Source organism: Nycticebus coucang, chromosome 22, assembly GCF_027406575.1.
Source record: "Nycticebus coucang isolate mNycCou1 chromosome 22, mNycCou1.pri, whole genome shotgun sequence".
In the NCBI taxonomy this organism is placed as follows: domain Eukaryota; kingdom Metazoa; phylum Chordata; class Mammalia; order Primates; family Lorisidae; genus Nycticebus; species Nycticebus coucang.
Window position 1 is genome coordinate 25847498 of NC_069801.1, and position 16061 is coordinate 25863558.

Below are 16061 nucleotides of genomic sequence, written 5' to 3' on the forward strand. Positions count from 1 at the left end.
CAGGAGTATCGCTTGAGGCTACAGTGTACTATGATCTCATCTGTGACTAGCCACTGTCCTCCAGCCTGAACATCGTGAGACCCTGTCTCTAAGAAAAAAAAGTGAATGATTTTGCAAGAATTAGAACTCATTGTGATATGATCCATAAACACCCATGGGATCAGAAAATGTAGTCCAGGAGCTTCATGTCACGTGGAGTTTGTATCAATTATATACAAGGAGCAAGGCACTGTGTGTTGGGCAAATTGGGCGTTGTGTTGAGGAGCAAGGAGTCAAGGTTAAATCCAGCTCTCACTCCCCTCTCTAGGTTTGAAACTCCATGGAGGGGTGGGTGGCCCTTTTATAACTGGCACAAAGTGTACTTTGGACCATGGGCAGCCTTGAGTTTGACCATTACAGGTCCTAGTCAGAGGCAGCCTAAACTCTACAAAATTCTCGCTATTGACCTTGGATTCCTGAGTTGGGAGAAGAAAACGTCCTGTTCATTCACCCCAGAATCTGCCCTCGTTGCTGCTTCTGGGAGCCCGGGGGATTACTTGGATCTATTTTTCTTTCTTTCTTTTTTTCCCCCCTCTTCTTTCTTTCAATGAGAAATTTATATTAAGCTTTAATTTTTATTTTCTTTTTACTGACCTCATTTAGTAACCTGGTTAGACCATTTTGGCTGCCCAGAAACCTTTATTAAACTAAGACCACATTTTTTGGGGGGGGTTGTTTTTGGAGACAGAGACAGAGTTTCATTCTGTTCCCCAGGCTAGAGTGCTGTGCTATCAGCCCAAGTCACGGAAATCTTAGACTCCTGGGCACAAGGGATCCTCCTGCCTCAGCCTGCCGACTAGCTGGGACTATAAGCTCCTGCTACGACACCCAACTAGTTTTTCTATTTTTAGTAGACATGGGGTCTTGCTCTTGCTCAGACTGACCTCAAATTGGAGCTCAAGCAATCCACTGGCCTTGGACCCCCAGAGTGCTAGGATTACAGGTGTGAGCCACCATGCCTGGCCTGAGACCCACATTTTGTATAAATGTATGCTTTTTTTTAGGCAGAGTCTCACTATGTTGCTCTTAGCAGAGTGCTGTAGTGTCACAGCTCACAGTAGCCTCAAACTCTTGGGCTTAAGTGATTCTCTTGCCTCAGCCTCCCAAGTAGTTGGGATTACAGGCACCTGCCACAACGCCAGGCTACTTTTTTTATTGTTGTCATTGTTGTTTAGTAGGCCGGGGCTGGGTTCGAATCCACAGTGCTTGTGGCTGGCGCCGTAACCACTGAGCTACAGACGCTGAGCCCAGATGTATGCTTTTATGACCTCACAATTACATAGGGACAGGCACTTATATATACACACCCCAAATCTGTTATACATCCCTCAGTTCTCACAGACTTCTGCAAATCCACAAATGTGCACACATAAGAACAGTACTCACTAATATGCCTCCATATGCACAGACTTGCATTTACCAGTCAAGTAAATATGCAGGCAGAAATATACATTCCAGGTTCAGCACCCATAGCTCAAGTGGCTAAGGCACCAGCCACATACACCAGAGCTGGCGGGTTCAAATCCAGCCCGGGCCTTGCAAACAATGCCAACTACAACCAAAAAATAGCCAGGTATTGAGGCAAGCGCCTGTAGTCCCAGCTACTTGGGAGGCTGAGGCAAGAGAATCGCTTAAGCCTAGGAGTTGAAGGTTGCTGTGAGCTGTGGCCACAGCACTCTACCCAGGACAACAGCTTGAGTCTCTGTCTCAAAAAAAGAAAAGAAAGAAAGAAAGAAAGAAAGAAACCTGTGGCTCAAGGAGTAGGGCGCCAGTCCCATATGCCGGAGGTGGCGGGTTCAAACCCAGCCCCGGCCAAAAAAAACACACACACACACACACACACAAAATAATAATAATAAAAAACAGAAAGAAAGAAATATACATTCCAGGTAAGGGAGAAATGTCTTGGAAGATAAAACCTTTGTTAAGAGCATGATGGTCACATTTTTGATGGGGAGTAGACCCCACCCTGTTAGACCTCCTACAGGTCATCTTCTCCTTAACCTCTCAGGATCCACCCCTGCATCTCCCATCCCCTTTAGACTTCCCAGGGACTGGAGAGTGGGGGAGAGTACCTTGATAAAGGACATAGAGTTCAAAAGAAAAATTAAAAGGAAAATTAAAAAAAAAAAAAAAAGGACATAGAGTTCCGATTTGAGTTTTGCCTCTGGCAAGAAACCTCAGTGTGTTCTTGGGAAAATCACTGAACATCTCTGATACCCCAGTTTTTCCATCTATAAAATGAGGCTGGTAAAAAATTACATTAATGCTTCCTAAACGTTTCCCTGTCAAGGATTCTTGCTATTTCCTCTCCTACACTCTTTGTCCCCTTTGAATCTCACGATTTTGAAGTTTTTACCTACTACATTCCTTCATTTAGATGCTTTTTTTTTTTTTTAGAGACAGAGTCTCACTTTGTCACCCTCAGTAGAGTGCTATAACATCACAGCTCACAGCAACCTCCAGCTCTTGGGCTTAAAGCAATTCTCTTGCCTCAGCCTCCCAAGTAACTGGGACTATGAGCGCCCGCCACAAGGCCCAGCTATTTTTTGTTGCAGTTTGTCCAGAGTTGGGTTCAAACCCGCCATCCTCAATATATGGGGTGGGTGTCCACTGAGCCACAGGCACCACCCTAGATGCTAATTTTTTTAATTCAAATTTTAATCAGACTTAACTAGATATGCATTGAAGAAACAATAATACAATTTGACAAACTAACCAAATCCTAGTACAATTTCCTTTCAGCTTTTTTTTTTTTTGATACAGTCTCACTATGTCGCCCTCAGTAGAGTGCAATGGCGTCACAGCTCACAGCAACCTCCAACTCTTGGGCTTAAGCGATTCTCTTGCCTTAGCCTCCCAAGTAGCTGGGACTACAGGTGCCCACCACAATGCCTGGCTATTGTTCTGTTGCAGTTGTCATTGTTGTCTAGCTGGCCCAAGCCTGGGTTCGAACCCGTCAGCCTGGGTGTATGTGGCCGGCGCCCTACCCACTGAGCTATGGGCACTGCCCTCCTTTCAGATTTTTGAAATACTGAAATAATGTAAAGGCCTCCAAGGTCTTCTGGGATGGTGTAAACTCTAGTCTGAGTGCCACTAATTGAAATAATCTCTAGCCCTCTGGGAAGCCGAAGCAGGTGAATTGCCTGAGCTCAGTGGAGTTTAAGAACAGCCTGAGCAAGAGTGAGACCCTGTCTCTAAAAAACAAAACAAAACAAAACAATCTCTAGTATTGCCAGATCCTGGGATCTTAAGATCGTTGCCAGGCACTACATTCCAGCGCTCACAGACTTATGGAGGGCAAGATTTACTACCTTCAGCTGGGAGGCCATAAAGGAAATTGTAGAGGCCAGATACCCACCAGAGTCACAGCCTTTCCCTAGGCTTAACTTAACACAGCCTGACTTTTTCTAGTTTTTGGCCTCAGTCTTTTCTTTTTTTTTTTGAGACAGAGCCTCAAGCTGTCACCCTAGGTAGAGTGCTTTGGCATCACAGCTCACAGTAACCTCCAACTCCTAGGTTTAAGCAATTCTCTTGCCTTGTCCTCCCAAGTAGCTAGGACTACAGGTGCCCAGCACAATGCCTGGCTATTTTTTGTTTGTAGTTATCATTGTTGTTTGGCAGGCCTGGGCTGGATTTGAACCTACCAGCTCTGGTGTATTTGGCTGGCACCTTAGCCTTTTTTTTTTTTTTTTTTTGTAGAGACAGAGTCTCACTCTATGGCCCTTGGTAGAGTGCCGTGGCCTCACACAGCTCACAGCAACCTCCAACTCCTGGGCTTAAGCGATTCTCCTGCCTCAGCCTCCCGAGTAGCTGGGACTACAGGCGCCCGCCACAACACCCGGCTATTTTTTGGTTTTGCAGTTTGGCCGGAGCCAGGTTTGAACCCGCCACCCTCGGTATATGGGGCCGGCGCCTTACCGACTGAGCCACAGGCGCCGCCCGGCACCTTAGCCTTTTGAGCTACAGGCGCCGAGCCTTTGGCCTCAGTCTTAAAAGATGTCAGGTACTTTCTGGTGGGCCCAGATTCAGTCCTGGATATAGGTCCTGCCAGAATGCTCTCTTTGATTCTAGCCCAAGGGAGTGGACCCTGTGGCTCAAAGGAGTAGGGCACCAGTCCCATATACCGGAGGTGGCAGGTTCAAACACTCCCCTGGCCAAAAACTGCAAAAAAACCTCCAAACTTTTGGTGGTGCCTGTAGCTCAAAGGGGTAGGGTGCCGGCCCTATATGCCAGAGGTGGCGAGTTCAAACCCAGTCCTGGCCAAAAACTGCAAAAAAAAGAAAAAAAAAAATTCTAGCCCAAGGCCTCATGGCTCCTTTTCCTTCTCCACCTGCTTCAGCCTGGATCAGGTACCAGCTCTAGTCCTATGATCTCCAGCCTAGATTCCTTCTGCCCCTTCCACTGGCCTCTCCCCCTAGCTCATCTCCTTCTCTCTCTCTCTTTTTTTTTCTGAGACAGAGTTTCACTCTGCAGCCCTGGGTAGAGTGCTGTGGTATTGTAGCTCACAGCAACTTCAAACTCTTAGGCTCAAGCTATTCTCTTGTCTCAGCTTCCCATTAGCTGGAACTAAAGGCATTGCCACAATGCCCAGCTATTTTTATTTATTTATTTTCATTTTTATTTTTTTGAGACAGAGCTTCCCTTGGTCACCCTTCGTAGAGTGCTATGGCATCATAGCTCACAGCAACCTCGAGCTCTTGCAAGAGAACTTCTTGCCTCAGCCTCCCGAGTAGCTTGGACAATAGGCATGGCCACAATGCCCGGCTATTTTTAGAGACAGGGTCTCAGTCTCCTCAGGTTGGTTTTGAATCTGTGAGCTCAGGCAATCCACCCGCCTTGGTCTTCCAGAGTGCTGGGATTGCAGGCGTGAGCCACCGTGCCCGGCTTATAGCTTTTGCTCTTGATGAATCCCCAGTCTCATCAAGAAGATGGAAGAGGCAGTGGGACTGACACATAAATTAGTAATTATGGAACTCAGCCCTAAGTTGATGATGATGGTCTGTGTAGAATATTATAGGAGACTGGGGTGAGAGAGAAGCAAAGAGTATTGGGGACACTTCATAAAGTAATGATATTTGGCTGGGTACAGTGGCTCACGTCTGTAATCCTAGCACTTTGAGAGGCTGAGCCAGGAGGATCCCTTGAACTCAGGAGTCCAAGACCAGCCTGAGCAAGAGTAAGTCCCCTGACTCTATTAATAATAGAAAAAATTAGCCAGGCATGGCTGGGCACCTGTAGCCCCAGCTACTTGGGAGGCTGAGGCAGGAGGATCACTTGAACCCAGGAATTTGAGGTTGCTGTGAGCTAGACTAAGGCTACAGCACTCTAGCCTGGGGCAGCAGAGTGAAACTCTGTCTCAAATTAAAAAAAAATAGCAAGTGATATTTGAGCTGAGCCTTGAAGGTTGAGTTAGAGTTCAACAACAGAGCATTCTAAGGCTAGTGGGAACCACAAGTTCAAAAGTGTGAAGTAGGGCGGCACCTGTGGCTCAGTCGGTAGGGTGCCGGCCCCATATACCGAGGGTGGCAGGTTCAAACCCGGCCCCGGCTGAACTGCAAACCAAAAAATAGCTGGGCGTTGTGGCGGGCGCCTGTGGTCCCAGCTACTTGGGAGGCTGAGGCAAGAGAATCACTTAAGCCCAGGAGTTGGAGGTTGCTGTGAGCTGTGTGATGCCATGGCACTCTACCGAGGGTGATGAAGTGAGACTCTGTCTCTACAAAAAAAAAAAAAAAAAAAAAGTGTGAAGTAAGAAAATAGTGTGAGGTGTTTGGGAAAGGCAAAAGTAGCTCAGGGCTGGGCATGATGCCTCATGCCTAAGATCCTAGCCCTTTGGGAGGCCAAGGCAGAAGTACTGCTTGAACTCCAGTGTTTGAGACCAACCTGGGCAACATAACAAGACCCTGTTTCTAAAATTAGAATTTAAAATTTAGCCAGGGGGGCGGTGCCTGTGGCTCAGTGAGTAGGGCGCTGGCTCCATATACTGGAGGTGGCGGGTTCATACCCTGCCCCAACCAAAAACTGCAAAAAAAAAAAAAAGAAAAGAAAGAGTAGCTCAGAACACAAGCTGTGTGAGTGTGTGTGGGTGCCTGTGTGTGTGATGTGTTTAGTAGAACAGACTGAAGAGATGGTTTTGAACTTGATATTAAAGGGTCTTGAATCCCTGATAAATAAACTTTCCCTGAGAACTCGTGCTTTATCTGAGGGGCAGCCCTAGGTAAGGAGGTGTCTCAGGGATTGCCAGGGCCTTCAGAGTGAGGGCCCTCTCTGCTTCAGCGGAACAGCTCCAATTCTGCCTGCTTATTCTATGGGGTTCTGCTTGACTTTATCTGACAAAAAATTTCCACTGCTAAAACAGGTAAACATGTAAAAAAAGTTATGGCCAACAGGGCCACTGAAGGATTTTCTGCTGGGGAGAAGCAAGACCTTGTTTGAAGGAATCCCTGAAAGAAACTGCATGGGTGTGAGGGGTGAGGGGGCAGAGGCCTGATGGCTGACTTTGGTAGGAGGAGTCTTTTATTCAGCTACTGTGTTGGAAAGAGGAATTGCAATTAGGAAGTGGGGCATCCACCCCTCTCTTGTAGGAGGGATCTGATCAAAAGTTGGATATTCCCTCCAGTGCTGGGGGATCTCTAGGAGGTAGTCCCCCGACATGTGACACTGGCAGGGGGCGAGGGAGGAGGGAGAGGCAGGAAGTGGGTAACTAGACTGACAAAGGTGCCTGTGGCGGTTTGCCCATCCCAGGTGGGAGGGTGGAGCCTAGGGCTCATCTGGGCCTGGGGCCTGGTGTGAATATACATGCAGCCTGAGGACTCAGAGGAAACACCCGTCAAGAGCCAGGGTCCCCGTTTCAGCTTTTCTGTGGCTGGCGAATGGGGGCCCTGGGATCTGACAGTCTCAGGTACTTTTGGAAATTCCTAGGGCAAGGCCCCAGGATAGGTGATGTTGGGGGAGCAGATCTTGGGGGAGCCCCTTCAGTCTACTCTCCATTTTCTCAGGGACCATGGGCTGTGGCTGCAGCTCAAACCCTGAAGACGACTGGATGGAAAGCATTGACGTTTGTGAGAACTGCCATTATCCCATAGTCCCACTGGATGGCAAGGCCACGGTAAGAGGCAAGACAAGGGATCTTGGTGAGGGAGTCGGGTGGAATATGCAACCCAGGAGGAAGAAATGGACCACTATAGGCCCTTGAAATAACAGAGTGGCCCTCTCCCCTGGAGTAAGAAAGGAACAGAGGCCCAGGGTAGCACCTGTGGCTCAGTGGGTAAGGTGCTGGCCCTATATACCCAGGGTGGTGGGTTCAAACCCAGCCCCGGCCAAACTGCAAAAAAAAAAAATAGCCGGGCATTGTGGCAGGTGCCTGTAGTCCCAGCTACTTGGGAGGCTGAGGCAAGACAATCGCCTAAGCCCAAGGATTTGGAGGTTGCTGTGAGCTGTGACACCACAGCACTCTACCAAGGGTTAATAAGTGAGACTCTGTCTCAAAAAAAAAAAAAAAGGAAAAGAGGGGCGGCAACTATGGCTCAGTGGATAGGGTGCTGGCCCCATATACGGAGGGTGGCGGGTTCAAACCCAGCCCGGCCGAACTGCAAAAACAAAAACAAAATAGCCGGGCGTTGTGGCAGGCGCCTGTAGTCCCAGCTACTCGGGAGGCTGAGGCAAGAGAATCGCTTAAGCCCAGGAGTTGGAGGTTGCTGTGAGCTGTGTGAGGCCATGGCACTCTACCGGACTCTCCTAAGGTCACACAGCAAGTAGTTAGTAAACAGACGGATAAAACCCACCACGATGGAGCAGTAGAAAGCAAGGGTGTGGGGAGCCAGGGTCTGGGACAGTCTTCTGTCCTCTGACCCCACCCTCTTCCCCCACCCCACAGCTGCCCATGCGAAATGGCTCTGACGTGCGGGACCCACTGGTCACCTATGAGGGCTCCAATCCACCAGCCTCCCCACTGCAAGGTGACCCCAGCCAACAGGGCCTGAAAGATAAGGCCTGTGGATTCTTGGTTAACCATCACCTCCCCCTCACCCCACCCTATACCCTGTCTTTCCCCTCTTGCCCCTAGTCTGGTCCCCCACCAGGAAACTCCAGGCCTCCATGCTTTCTGACACCCACTGTCTTTACAGACAACCTGGTTATTGCTCTGCACAACTATGAGCCCTCTCATGATGGAGACCTGGGCTTCCAAAAGGGTGAACAGCTCCGCATCCTGGAGCAGTGAGTCCCCCACACACGCCCTGGAGGAGTCTGGGAGGGAGCAAGGAACCCCCCTATCCCAGCCCTCCTGCAGCTACTGACTGGCTGGGGGTGGGCATCCCTGGGCCAAGATGGGAGACTTCATAGTGCTGTGCCAGGGCAGGGTGGGGGTTAGGGAGCTGGCGGAACTGGGGTCTTTGAGGGAAGATTTCCAGCTGAGTCCCTGAGCAGTGGCTGAGCAGTGACTGAGCAGGCCACACTGACCCGCCTCCGTGGCGCAGGAGCGGCGAGTGGTGGAAGGCGCAGTCCCTGACCACGGGCCTGGAAGGCTTCATCCCCTTCAACTTTGTGGCCAAAGCGAACAGCCTGGAGCCTGAACCGTGAGCGAAGACTGGTCGTGGGCGGGGTAGGGTGGGTGGTGTGAGCAGATCGAGGGATCCAGGAGCAGGAGAGTAGTCCTGGGGGTGGTGGTGAATGCTTGAGGGTGACAGAAGAGGAATGAACGAACAGCCAACTGCCTTCGCTTCTGCCTGGGCAGCTGGTTCTTCAAAAACCTGAGCCGCAAGGATGCGGAGAGGCAGCTCCTAGCGCCTGGGAACACGCACGGCTCTTTCCTGATCCGGGAGAGCGAGAGCACCGCCGGTGAGCCGCTGGGCAGAGGGGCCGGGCCGAGCCCAAGGGGAGCCACGTGGCGGCGGGCGGGGTTCCTTCCCCTTTGCGTTTTTCCCTTGGCTCATCCATCCATTCATTCAGGATCGTTCTCACTATCGGTCCGGGACTTCGACCAGAACCAGGGAGAGGTGGTAAAACATTACAAGATCCGTAACCTGGACAAGGGCGGCTTCTACATCTCCCCTCGCATCACCTTTCCCGGTCTGCATGAACTGGTCCGCCATTACACCAGTGAGCCTGGGCAGAACCCCCTCACCCGCGCTCTGTCAGCCTCCTGGGGTACCCTCCATCCATCTTTCAGTGCACTTCTTCATTCCCCGCAGTGGGTGAGGTGTGGTACCTACAGCCCCTGACGTCGGGTGACAGTCCCACACCTCCCCTGCTAGTCCATTTTCCCTAGATGGAGACTTGGAGAGGCGGGAGCTGTTGGAGGCACGCAAGGCCTGCCATTTTGACAGCCCTCCCCTCTCCCTTGTCCTGGTAGATGCTTCAGACGGGCTGTGCACACGGTTGAGTCGCCCCTGCCAGACCCAGAAGCCCCAGAAGCCTTGGTGGGAGGACGAGTGGGAGGTTCCCAGAGAGACGCTGAAACTGGTGGAGCGGCTGGGGGCTGGCCAGTTCGGGGAGGTGTGGATGGGTGAGTATGGACCTCCACGAGTGCAGGGGAAGAGGAGAAGGGAGGCATAGACTGAGGTGGTGAGAGTCCCAGGACAGCTGCCTGGCTCTAGGAACATGGGGCACCAGCAACTGCCTGAATCCTTCCTTCCTCACACCCAGGGTTCTACAATGGGCACACAAAGGTGGCAGTGAAGAGCCTGAAGCAGGGCAGCATGTCCCCTGACGCCTTCCTGGCTGAGGCAAACCTCATGAAGCAGCTGCAGCACCAGCGGCTTGTCCGGCTCTATGCAGTGGTCACCCAGGAACCCATCTACATCATCACTGAATACATGGAGAATGGTGCGTGCCACCCTGAACCCACTGCTGGGGAAACTGCTGTTCCTTCTGACCCTGAGGAAGAGTGGGAATACACCTTTTCCTTTGCTCCAACACTAAAGGTTTCTTTTGCTTTCCTGGGCCCCTAAAGACTCACTTCCAGGGGTGCAAAGAAAGTGTATTGTCTGAGCCTGTCTGGAGACTCAGCCTAAGGTGGCAGTCTCTGGGTGAGCATTCACCTCAATCTTCCCTGCTCTGCAGTCCTGTTTGCCTTATTCAAAGCCTTACTTTGATCTCAGGAAACTTGATCTCAAAAAATAAGTGGTTCCTAGCCCCATTTCTTTCCCTTCTGCTCCTGGGACTTGGGAGGGCAGATCTGCTTCCCAAAGCCAGGAGTCTCCCACCTCCCTTGGTCTGCTGTTGGACAGAGTGAGAGCCCAGGAGGAGGGATATGAGTTCCTAGCCTTAGCTTTGCTCACACTCCATTTGCTGTGTGTCATAGGCCAAGTGCCTACACTGTCTCTGGCATTCAGTTTCCCCAAGGATAACAGCAGAAATCTAAATGGACTGGCCCAGGAATAATACAGAATATTCATTAAGGAGGGCTCTGGAATCTGACTGCCTGGGTCAGAATTCTGGCTTCACAATTATATGGCTTTGGGATAATCATATCACTTCACTCTGCCATGGTTTCATCTGTATGATGGTGGTAATAACGTGCTAGTAACTTCTCATAGGGTCTTGTGAGGGTGAAAGAGTTAATGCACATAGAGCAGTTAGAACAGTGCCTGTCTTACATTAACTGATCAATACGTGAGTTGTTATTAGCTGGGAATTTTGGCACTGTTGTGGGAGCCTGTAGTCCCAGCTATTTGGGAGGCTGAAACAAGATAATTGCTAGAGCCCAAGACTTTGAGGTTGCTGTGAGCTATGAGGAGGCCACAACACTCTACCTATGGCGATAGAGTGAGACTCTTTTTTTTTGTAGAGACAGAGTCTCACTTTATGGCCCTCGGTAGAGTGCCGTGGCCTCACACAGCTCACAGCAACCTCCAACTCCTGGGCTTAAGCGATTCTCTTGCCTCAGCCTCCCAAGCAGCTGGGACTACAGGCGCCCGCCACAACGCCCGGCTATTTTTTGGTTGCAGTTTGGCCGGGGCCGGGTTTGAACCCGCCACCCTCGGTATATGGGGCCGGCGCCCTACCGACTGAGCCACAGGCGCCGCCCTAGAGTGAGACTCTTGTCTCAAAAATAAATAAATAAATATGGCTCAGCGCCTGTAGCACAGTGATTACAGCGCTGGCCACATACACTGAGGCTAGCGGGTTTGAACCTGGCCCCGGCCAGCTAAACAACAAGGACAACCACAACAACTGGGCGTTGTGGTGGGTGCCTGTAGTCCCAGCTACTTGGGAGGCTGAGGCAAGAGAATCACTTAAGCCCAAGAGTTTGAGATTGCTGTGAGCTATGATGCCTTGGCACTCTACTGAGGGCAACATAGACTGTCTCAAAATAATAATAATAATAATAATCTCCAGCATCTGAGTTTGGGGGAGGAGAAGAAACTGTGCTGAAAAAAATACAAAAATAAATAAAAAATAATAAATAAATAAAATTCCAGCTGGCATTAAAAAAAATCATAAGTTAGCTGTTATCTGACTCTGATTCTTTGTCAGTACAAGATCTGACTTTCCTTTAGAAAGGGAAACAAGAGGGGCGGTGTCTGTGGCTCAGTCGGTAAGGCGCCGGCCCCATATACCGAGGGTGGCGGGTTCAAACCCAGCCCCAGCCAAACTGCAACCAAAAAATAGCTGGGCGTTGTGGCGGGCGCCTGTAGTCCCAGCTACTCGGGAGGCTGAGGCAAGAGACTCGCTTAAGCCCAGGAGTTGGAGGTTGCTGTGAGCTGTGTGACGCCACAGCACTCTACCGAGGGCCATAAAGTGAGACTCTGTCTCTACAAAATAAATAAATAAATAAAATAAAAATAAAAATAAAAGAAAGGGAAACAAGAGGTTAATTGGCTAATTGGTTCTAGAAATGACAAACAAGTTTTATCGCATACGAGTTTGATCGGTATTTGTTTGGGGTGCTGGATTGAAGATTCTGAGGTTCATTGGAAGTAAGTGCTGGGAATGGTTACTAATGTTTGTCATGGACACAACAGAGGAATGGCAGTATGTGTCCACATATTTGCTGTGTCTGGTGAGACCTCTTTATCTTTGGTTACTACTCAGCACTTGTATTGGGGCTGCTGGGCTTGCTGTCATGCTCACACAGGGTTTTAGTCTCTAGGGAAAGGCTAGTGTTCACTCACTCCATTCCTGCAACTTCCATCCATAGTCTTCTTCCAGCTGCCCTTCACTACTGAAGAGATGGTTCCTCACACCCCCAGGCATCTCCTTATGTTCTCCATTCAATACATTCAGCACACTGTTGTTCCTTACTCTGGGTTGGGCCCTACGAACATGGGTGGATAAAGGAGGTTCCTGCCATCTGGGAAACCAGATTTTAGTTATGGGCACCATGAAAACTAGAGTTTGTGCTCTGGGAATGTTCCCATATGCAGTGGAGTGTAGATGATGATGTGATTGATTATGCCTGGTAGGATCTAGAGAGGTTTCCTAGAGGGTAGTCTAGCTGGGTTATGAAAGAAATAGAGACTATTTAGTAGGCAGAGATGAAATAAGAGGCTTTGAGGTGGGGATCTCTCTTTGAGCTGAGAGAAGGCTCAAAATTGTCTCGGTGTGTGAAGTGAAAGAGGCAGGATGGGGGGAGAGAAAAGATAAAGAGATGAACAAAGGGTACCTAGGTGAGAAATTTGGTGACAAAAAGCTTACAAACTTTTCCAACTGTGCCCCATCGTGGCCCCCCAGAAAAGATCTTCATGTATCCTGGGCATCCTCCTGGTGAATACATGACCTCCATTCTTATTCCTTACTCTTCCTTTTTTTTTTTATTTTATTGTTGTGGATTCATTGAGGGTACATAGAACCAGGTTACACTGATTGATTTTGTTAGCTAAGGACCCTCTTCTTTTTTTTTTTTAATTTTTTTTATTGTTGCAGTTTGGCCAGGGTTGGGTTTGAACTCACCACCCTCAGTATATGGGGCCAGCACCCTACTCACTGAGCCACAGGCACTACCCAGGACCCTCTCTATTTATGTCCCACCTCCAAAAGCTGTACCACACCTCTTGACCCCCCCACCCCCTCCCTCCTTCCCTTTCTTAGCTCTCCCCATCCCATACACCCCACCCCACCCTTCCACTATGGACTGGGACCTTAATTGTCCTCATATCAGAATTGTCCTTACTCTTCCTTTCAACGTGTCAGACACTGCTTCTAGAACCCCTGTTGGGGAAGAGGGGTCTGAGGACATCCCCCTGAGGCAACTTGGGTCAAGAATACTTTTTTTTTTTAGACAGAGTCTCACTTTGTTGCCTAAGCTAGAGTGCCATGGCATCAGCGTACCTCACAGCAACCTCGAACTCCTAGGCTTAAGTGATCCTCTAGGCTCAGCCTCCCTAGTAGCTGGAACTATAGGTGTTTACCACAATGCCTGGTTAATTATTTCTATTTTTAGTAGAGATGGGAGTCTTGCTCTTGCTTAGGCTGGCTTTGAACTCCTGAGCTCAAGGAATGCTGCCTCAGCTTCCCAAGAGTGCTAGGATTACAGGCGTGAGCCACCTCACTTGGCCTGGGTCAGCAACTCTTGTTTCTGCCCACAGGGAGTCTGGTGGATTTTCTCAAGACCCCACCAGGCATCAAGTTGACCATCAGTAAACTTCTGGACATGGCAGCCCAAGTAAGGAGACTGGTGAGGGGCTGGTCATGGGTACAGGTTAGTGGGATGCTGGGCTCAGGGCTATTGACCTGTGTCTGGCCTGCAGATCGCAGAGGGCATGGCGTTCATTGAAGAGCGGAATTATATCCACCGTGACCTTCGGGCTGCCAACATCCTGGTGTCTGACACCCTGAGCTGCAAGATTGCAGACTTTGGCCTAGCACGCCTCATTGAGGACAACGAATATACAGCCAGGGAGGGTAGGTGTGGGAAATGAAGGAGGTCTGGGGGCTGCAGGGTCTGGTCAAGCAGACCCATGTGCCCTCACTCTGCCTGCCTTCAGGAGCCAAGTTTCCCATTAAGTGGACAGCACCAGAAGCCATTAACTATGGGACATTCACCATCAAGTCGGATGTGTGGTCTTTCGGGATTCTGTTGACGGAGATTGTCACTCATGGGCGCATCCCTTACCCAGGTCAGGACCATGGGCAGGAATCGAAAGGGTGATGGGAAGGGCACCGAGTCCATGTCTTCCTATTCACTTCCTCCCACGCTCATAATCTGAATCTTTCTAGCTGTATCTCCTCTATCGTCTTGGGGGTTTGACTCTAGATCCTCAAGAAGATGCAACATCTCCTGGGATGGGCTTCTGTCTCTCTTTCTATCTCTTTTTTTTTTTTTTTGCAGTATTTTTTGGCTGGGGCTGGGTTTGAAACCGCCACCTCTGATATATAGGGCCGGTGCCCTACTCCTTTGAGTCACAGGCGCTGCCCTCTTTTTTTTTTTTTTTTTAAATATGGAACACTTCATGAATTTGTGTGTCATCCTTGCGCAGGGGCCATGCTAATCTTCTCTGTATCATTCCAATTTTAGTATATGTGCTGCCGAAGCGAGCACCTCTTTTTTTTTTTTAAGACAGAGTCTCACTGTGTTGCCCTCAGTAGAGAGCTGTGGCATCAAACTCAAACTCTTGGGCTCAATCGATTCTCTTGCCTCAGCCTCCCGAGCAGCTGGGACTATAGGCGCCCGCCACAACGCCCGGCTATTTTTTTTTTGTTTGGTTGCAGTTCAGCCGGGGCTAGGTTTGAACCCGCCACTCTCGGTATATGAGGCCAGCGCCCTACTCACTGAGCCATAAGCGCCACCCCTGTCTTCAGCTCTTGTCTTTAGTTCTGGCGCAGGCAGGCTGGTATGGTAGAAGTAGACCTGGCCTAGGAGGCAAGAGGCTTGCCTTTTATTGTCAGACCTGCCACTGATGCTCACGTTCGGTTTGGCTTTGATCTGATCTTTCCTTCTTTTCTCATCTGTTATATGTTCTTGGCCTACTATATGCTTATTTTATTTACCATTATTATTATTATTTTTTTTTTTTTAGCCAGTTGGGGGTTGTATACCAACTCTAGTGGCACTAATGTTAATAAGTTCTGATAACCCATTACCACCAGACCAGGCTTAAACTATTATTTTTTTGAGACAGAGCCTCAAGCTGTTGCCTTGGGTAGAGTGCTGTGGCATCACAGTTCACAGTAACCTCCAACTCCTGGGCTCAAGTGATTCTCCTGCCTCCACCTCCCAAGTAGCTGGGACTACAGGCGCCTGACACAACACACGGCTATTTTTTTTTTTTTTGGTTGTAGCCGTCATTGTTGTTTGGTGGGCCTGGGCTGGATTCGAACCTGCCGCTCAGGTGTTATGTGGCTGGCACCTTAGCCACTTGAGCCATAGGCACCGAGCTAGCCTAAGCTATTATTAACACTTTGGGCAAGTCATTTCGCTTCTCTGAGCCCTAGCTCCCTGATATGAAAAATGAGAGATTGTTTGTGAAAGAGTAACGCATAGTAGGTACTCAGTAAACACACCCTATCTCCTGGACAAAGCCCTTTATCATTGAATTCAGCCAAGGTAGGAATAGAAAATTTATTTATTTATTTACATTTTATTTTATTGAGACAGAGTCTCACTTTGTTGCCCTCTGTAGAGTGCTGTCATGTCCTAGCTCACAGCAACCTCAAACTCTTGGGCTCAAGTGATTCTCTTGCTTCAGCCTCCTGAGTAGTTGGGACTATAGGTGCCCGTCAACAATATCCGGCTAATTTTTGGTTACAGTTGTCATTATTTAGCAGGCCCGGGCTGGGCTTGAACCCTCCTGCCTCAGTGTATGTGGCCCATCCCTATTTACTGAGCTGAGGGTGCTGAGCCAGGGATAGAATTTTTTTAAAGGAACTTGCTGAGAAACGCTGGGGAAAGGGAATAGAACACAAAGAGCAGTATGGAGGTCATGGAGCACACAGTAGCTGGATTTGAAAATTTCCACATCCCCAGAGCAAGGTAAAGACATCTTGGAAGCAAGTGAGAGGTTGAAGGACTTCCCTGGCCTGGATTTGCCCCCTCAGAGAGTCCAGGGACAGTGAGGGAGCTACAAACACACTCCAGGTTT

The 16061-nt window shown here is 49.5% G+C and overlaps 1 protein-coding gene and 1 non-coding gene across 3 annotated transcripts in view; one reads left to right on the top strand and one right to left on the bottom strand.

Moving 5' to 3' along the window:
* Positions 1-16061, top strand: part of LCK (LCK proto-oncogene, Src family tyrosine kinase) — a 30432-nt gene that overhangs the window by 10212 nt on the left and 4159 nt on the right. The window contains exons 2-12 of one of the 2 annotated variants that reach the window (XM_053575570.1): positions 7038-7147; positions 7916-7997; positions 8166-8256; positions 8517-8615; positions 8774-8877; positions 8989-9138; positions 9392-9544; positions 9685-9864; positions 13569-13645; positions 13731-13884; positions 13968-14099. In XM_053575570.1, the coding sequence (XP_053431545.1) occupies positions 7043-7147; positions 7916-7997; positions 8166-8256; positions 8517-8615; positions 8774-8877; positions 8989-9138; positions 9392-9544; positions 9685-9864; positions 13569-13645; positions 13731-13884; positions 13968-14099 (1327 nt within the window). In that variant the 5' untranslated portion in view covers positions 7038-7042. Of the gene's footprint in view, positions 1-7019; positions 7148-7915; positions 7998-8165; positions 8257-8516; positions 8616-8773; positions 8878-8988; positions 9139-9391; positions 9545-9684; positions 9865-13568; positions 13646-13730; positions 13885-13967; positions 14100-16061 lie in introns of those variants that run through there. The other variant, XM_053575569.1, reaches the window with a different exon arrangement.
* LOC128575771 (U6 spliceosomal RNA) lies at positions 14415-14521 on the bottom strand. The gene has a single exon (XR_008377163.1). It is a non-coding gene; the product is annotated as a U6 spliceosomal RNA (small nuclear RNA).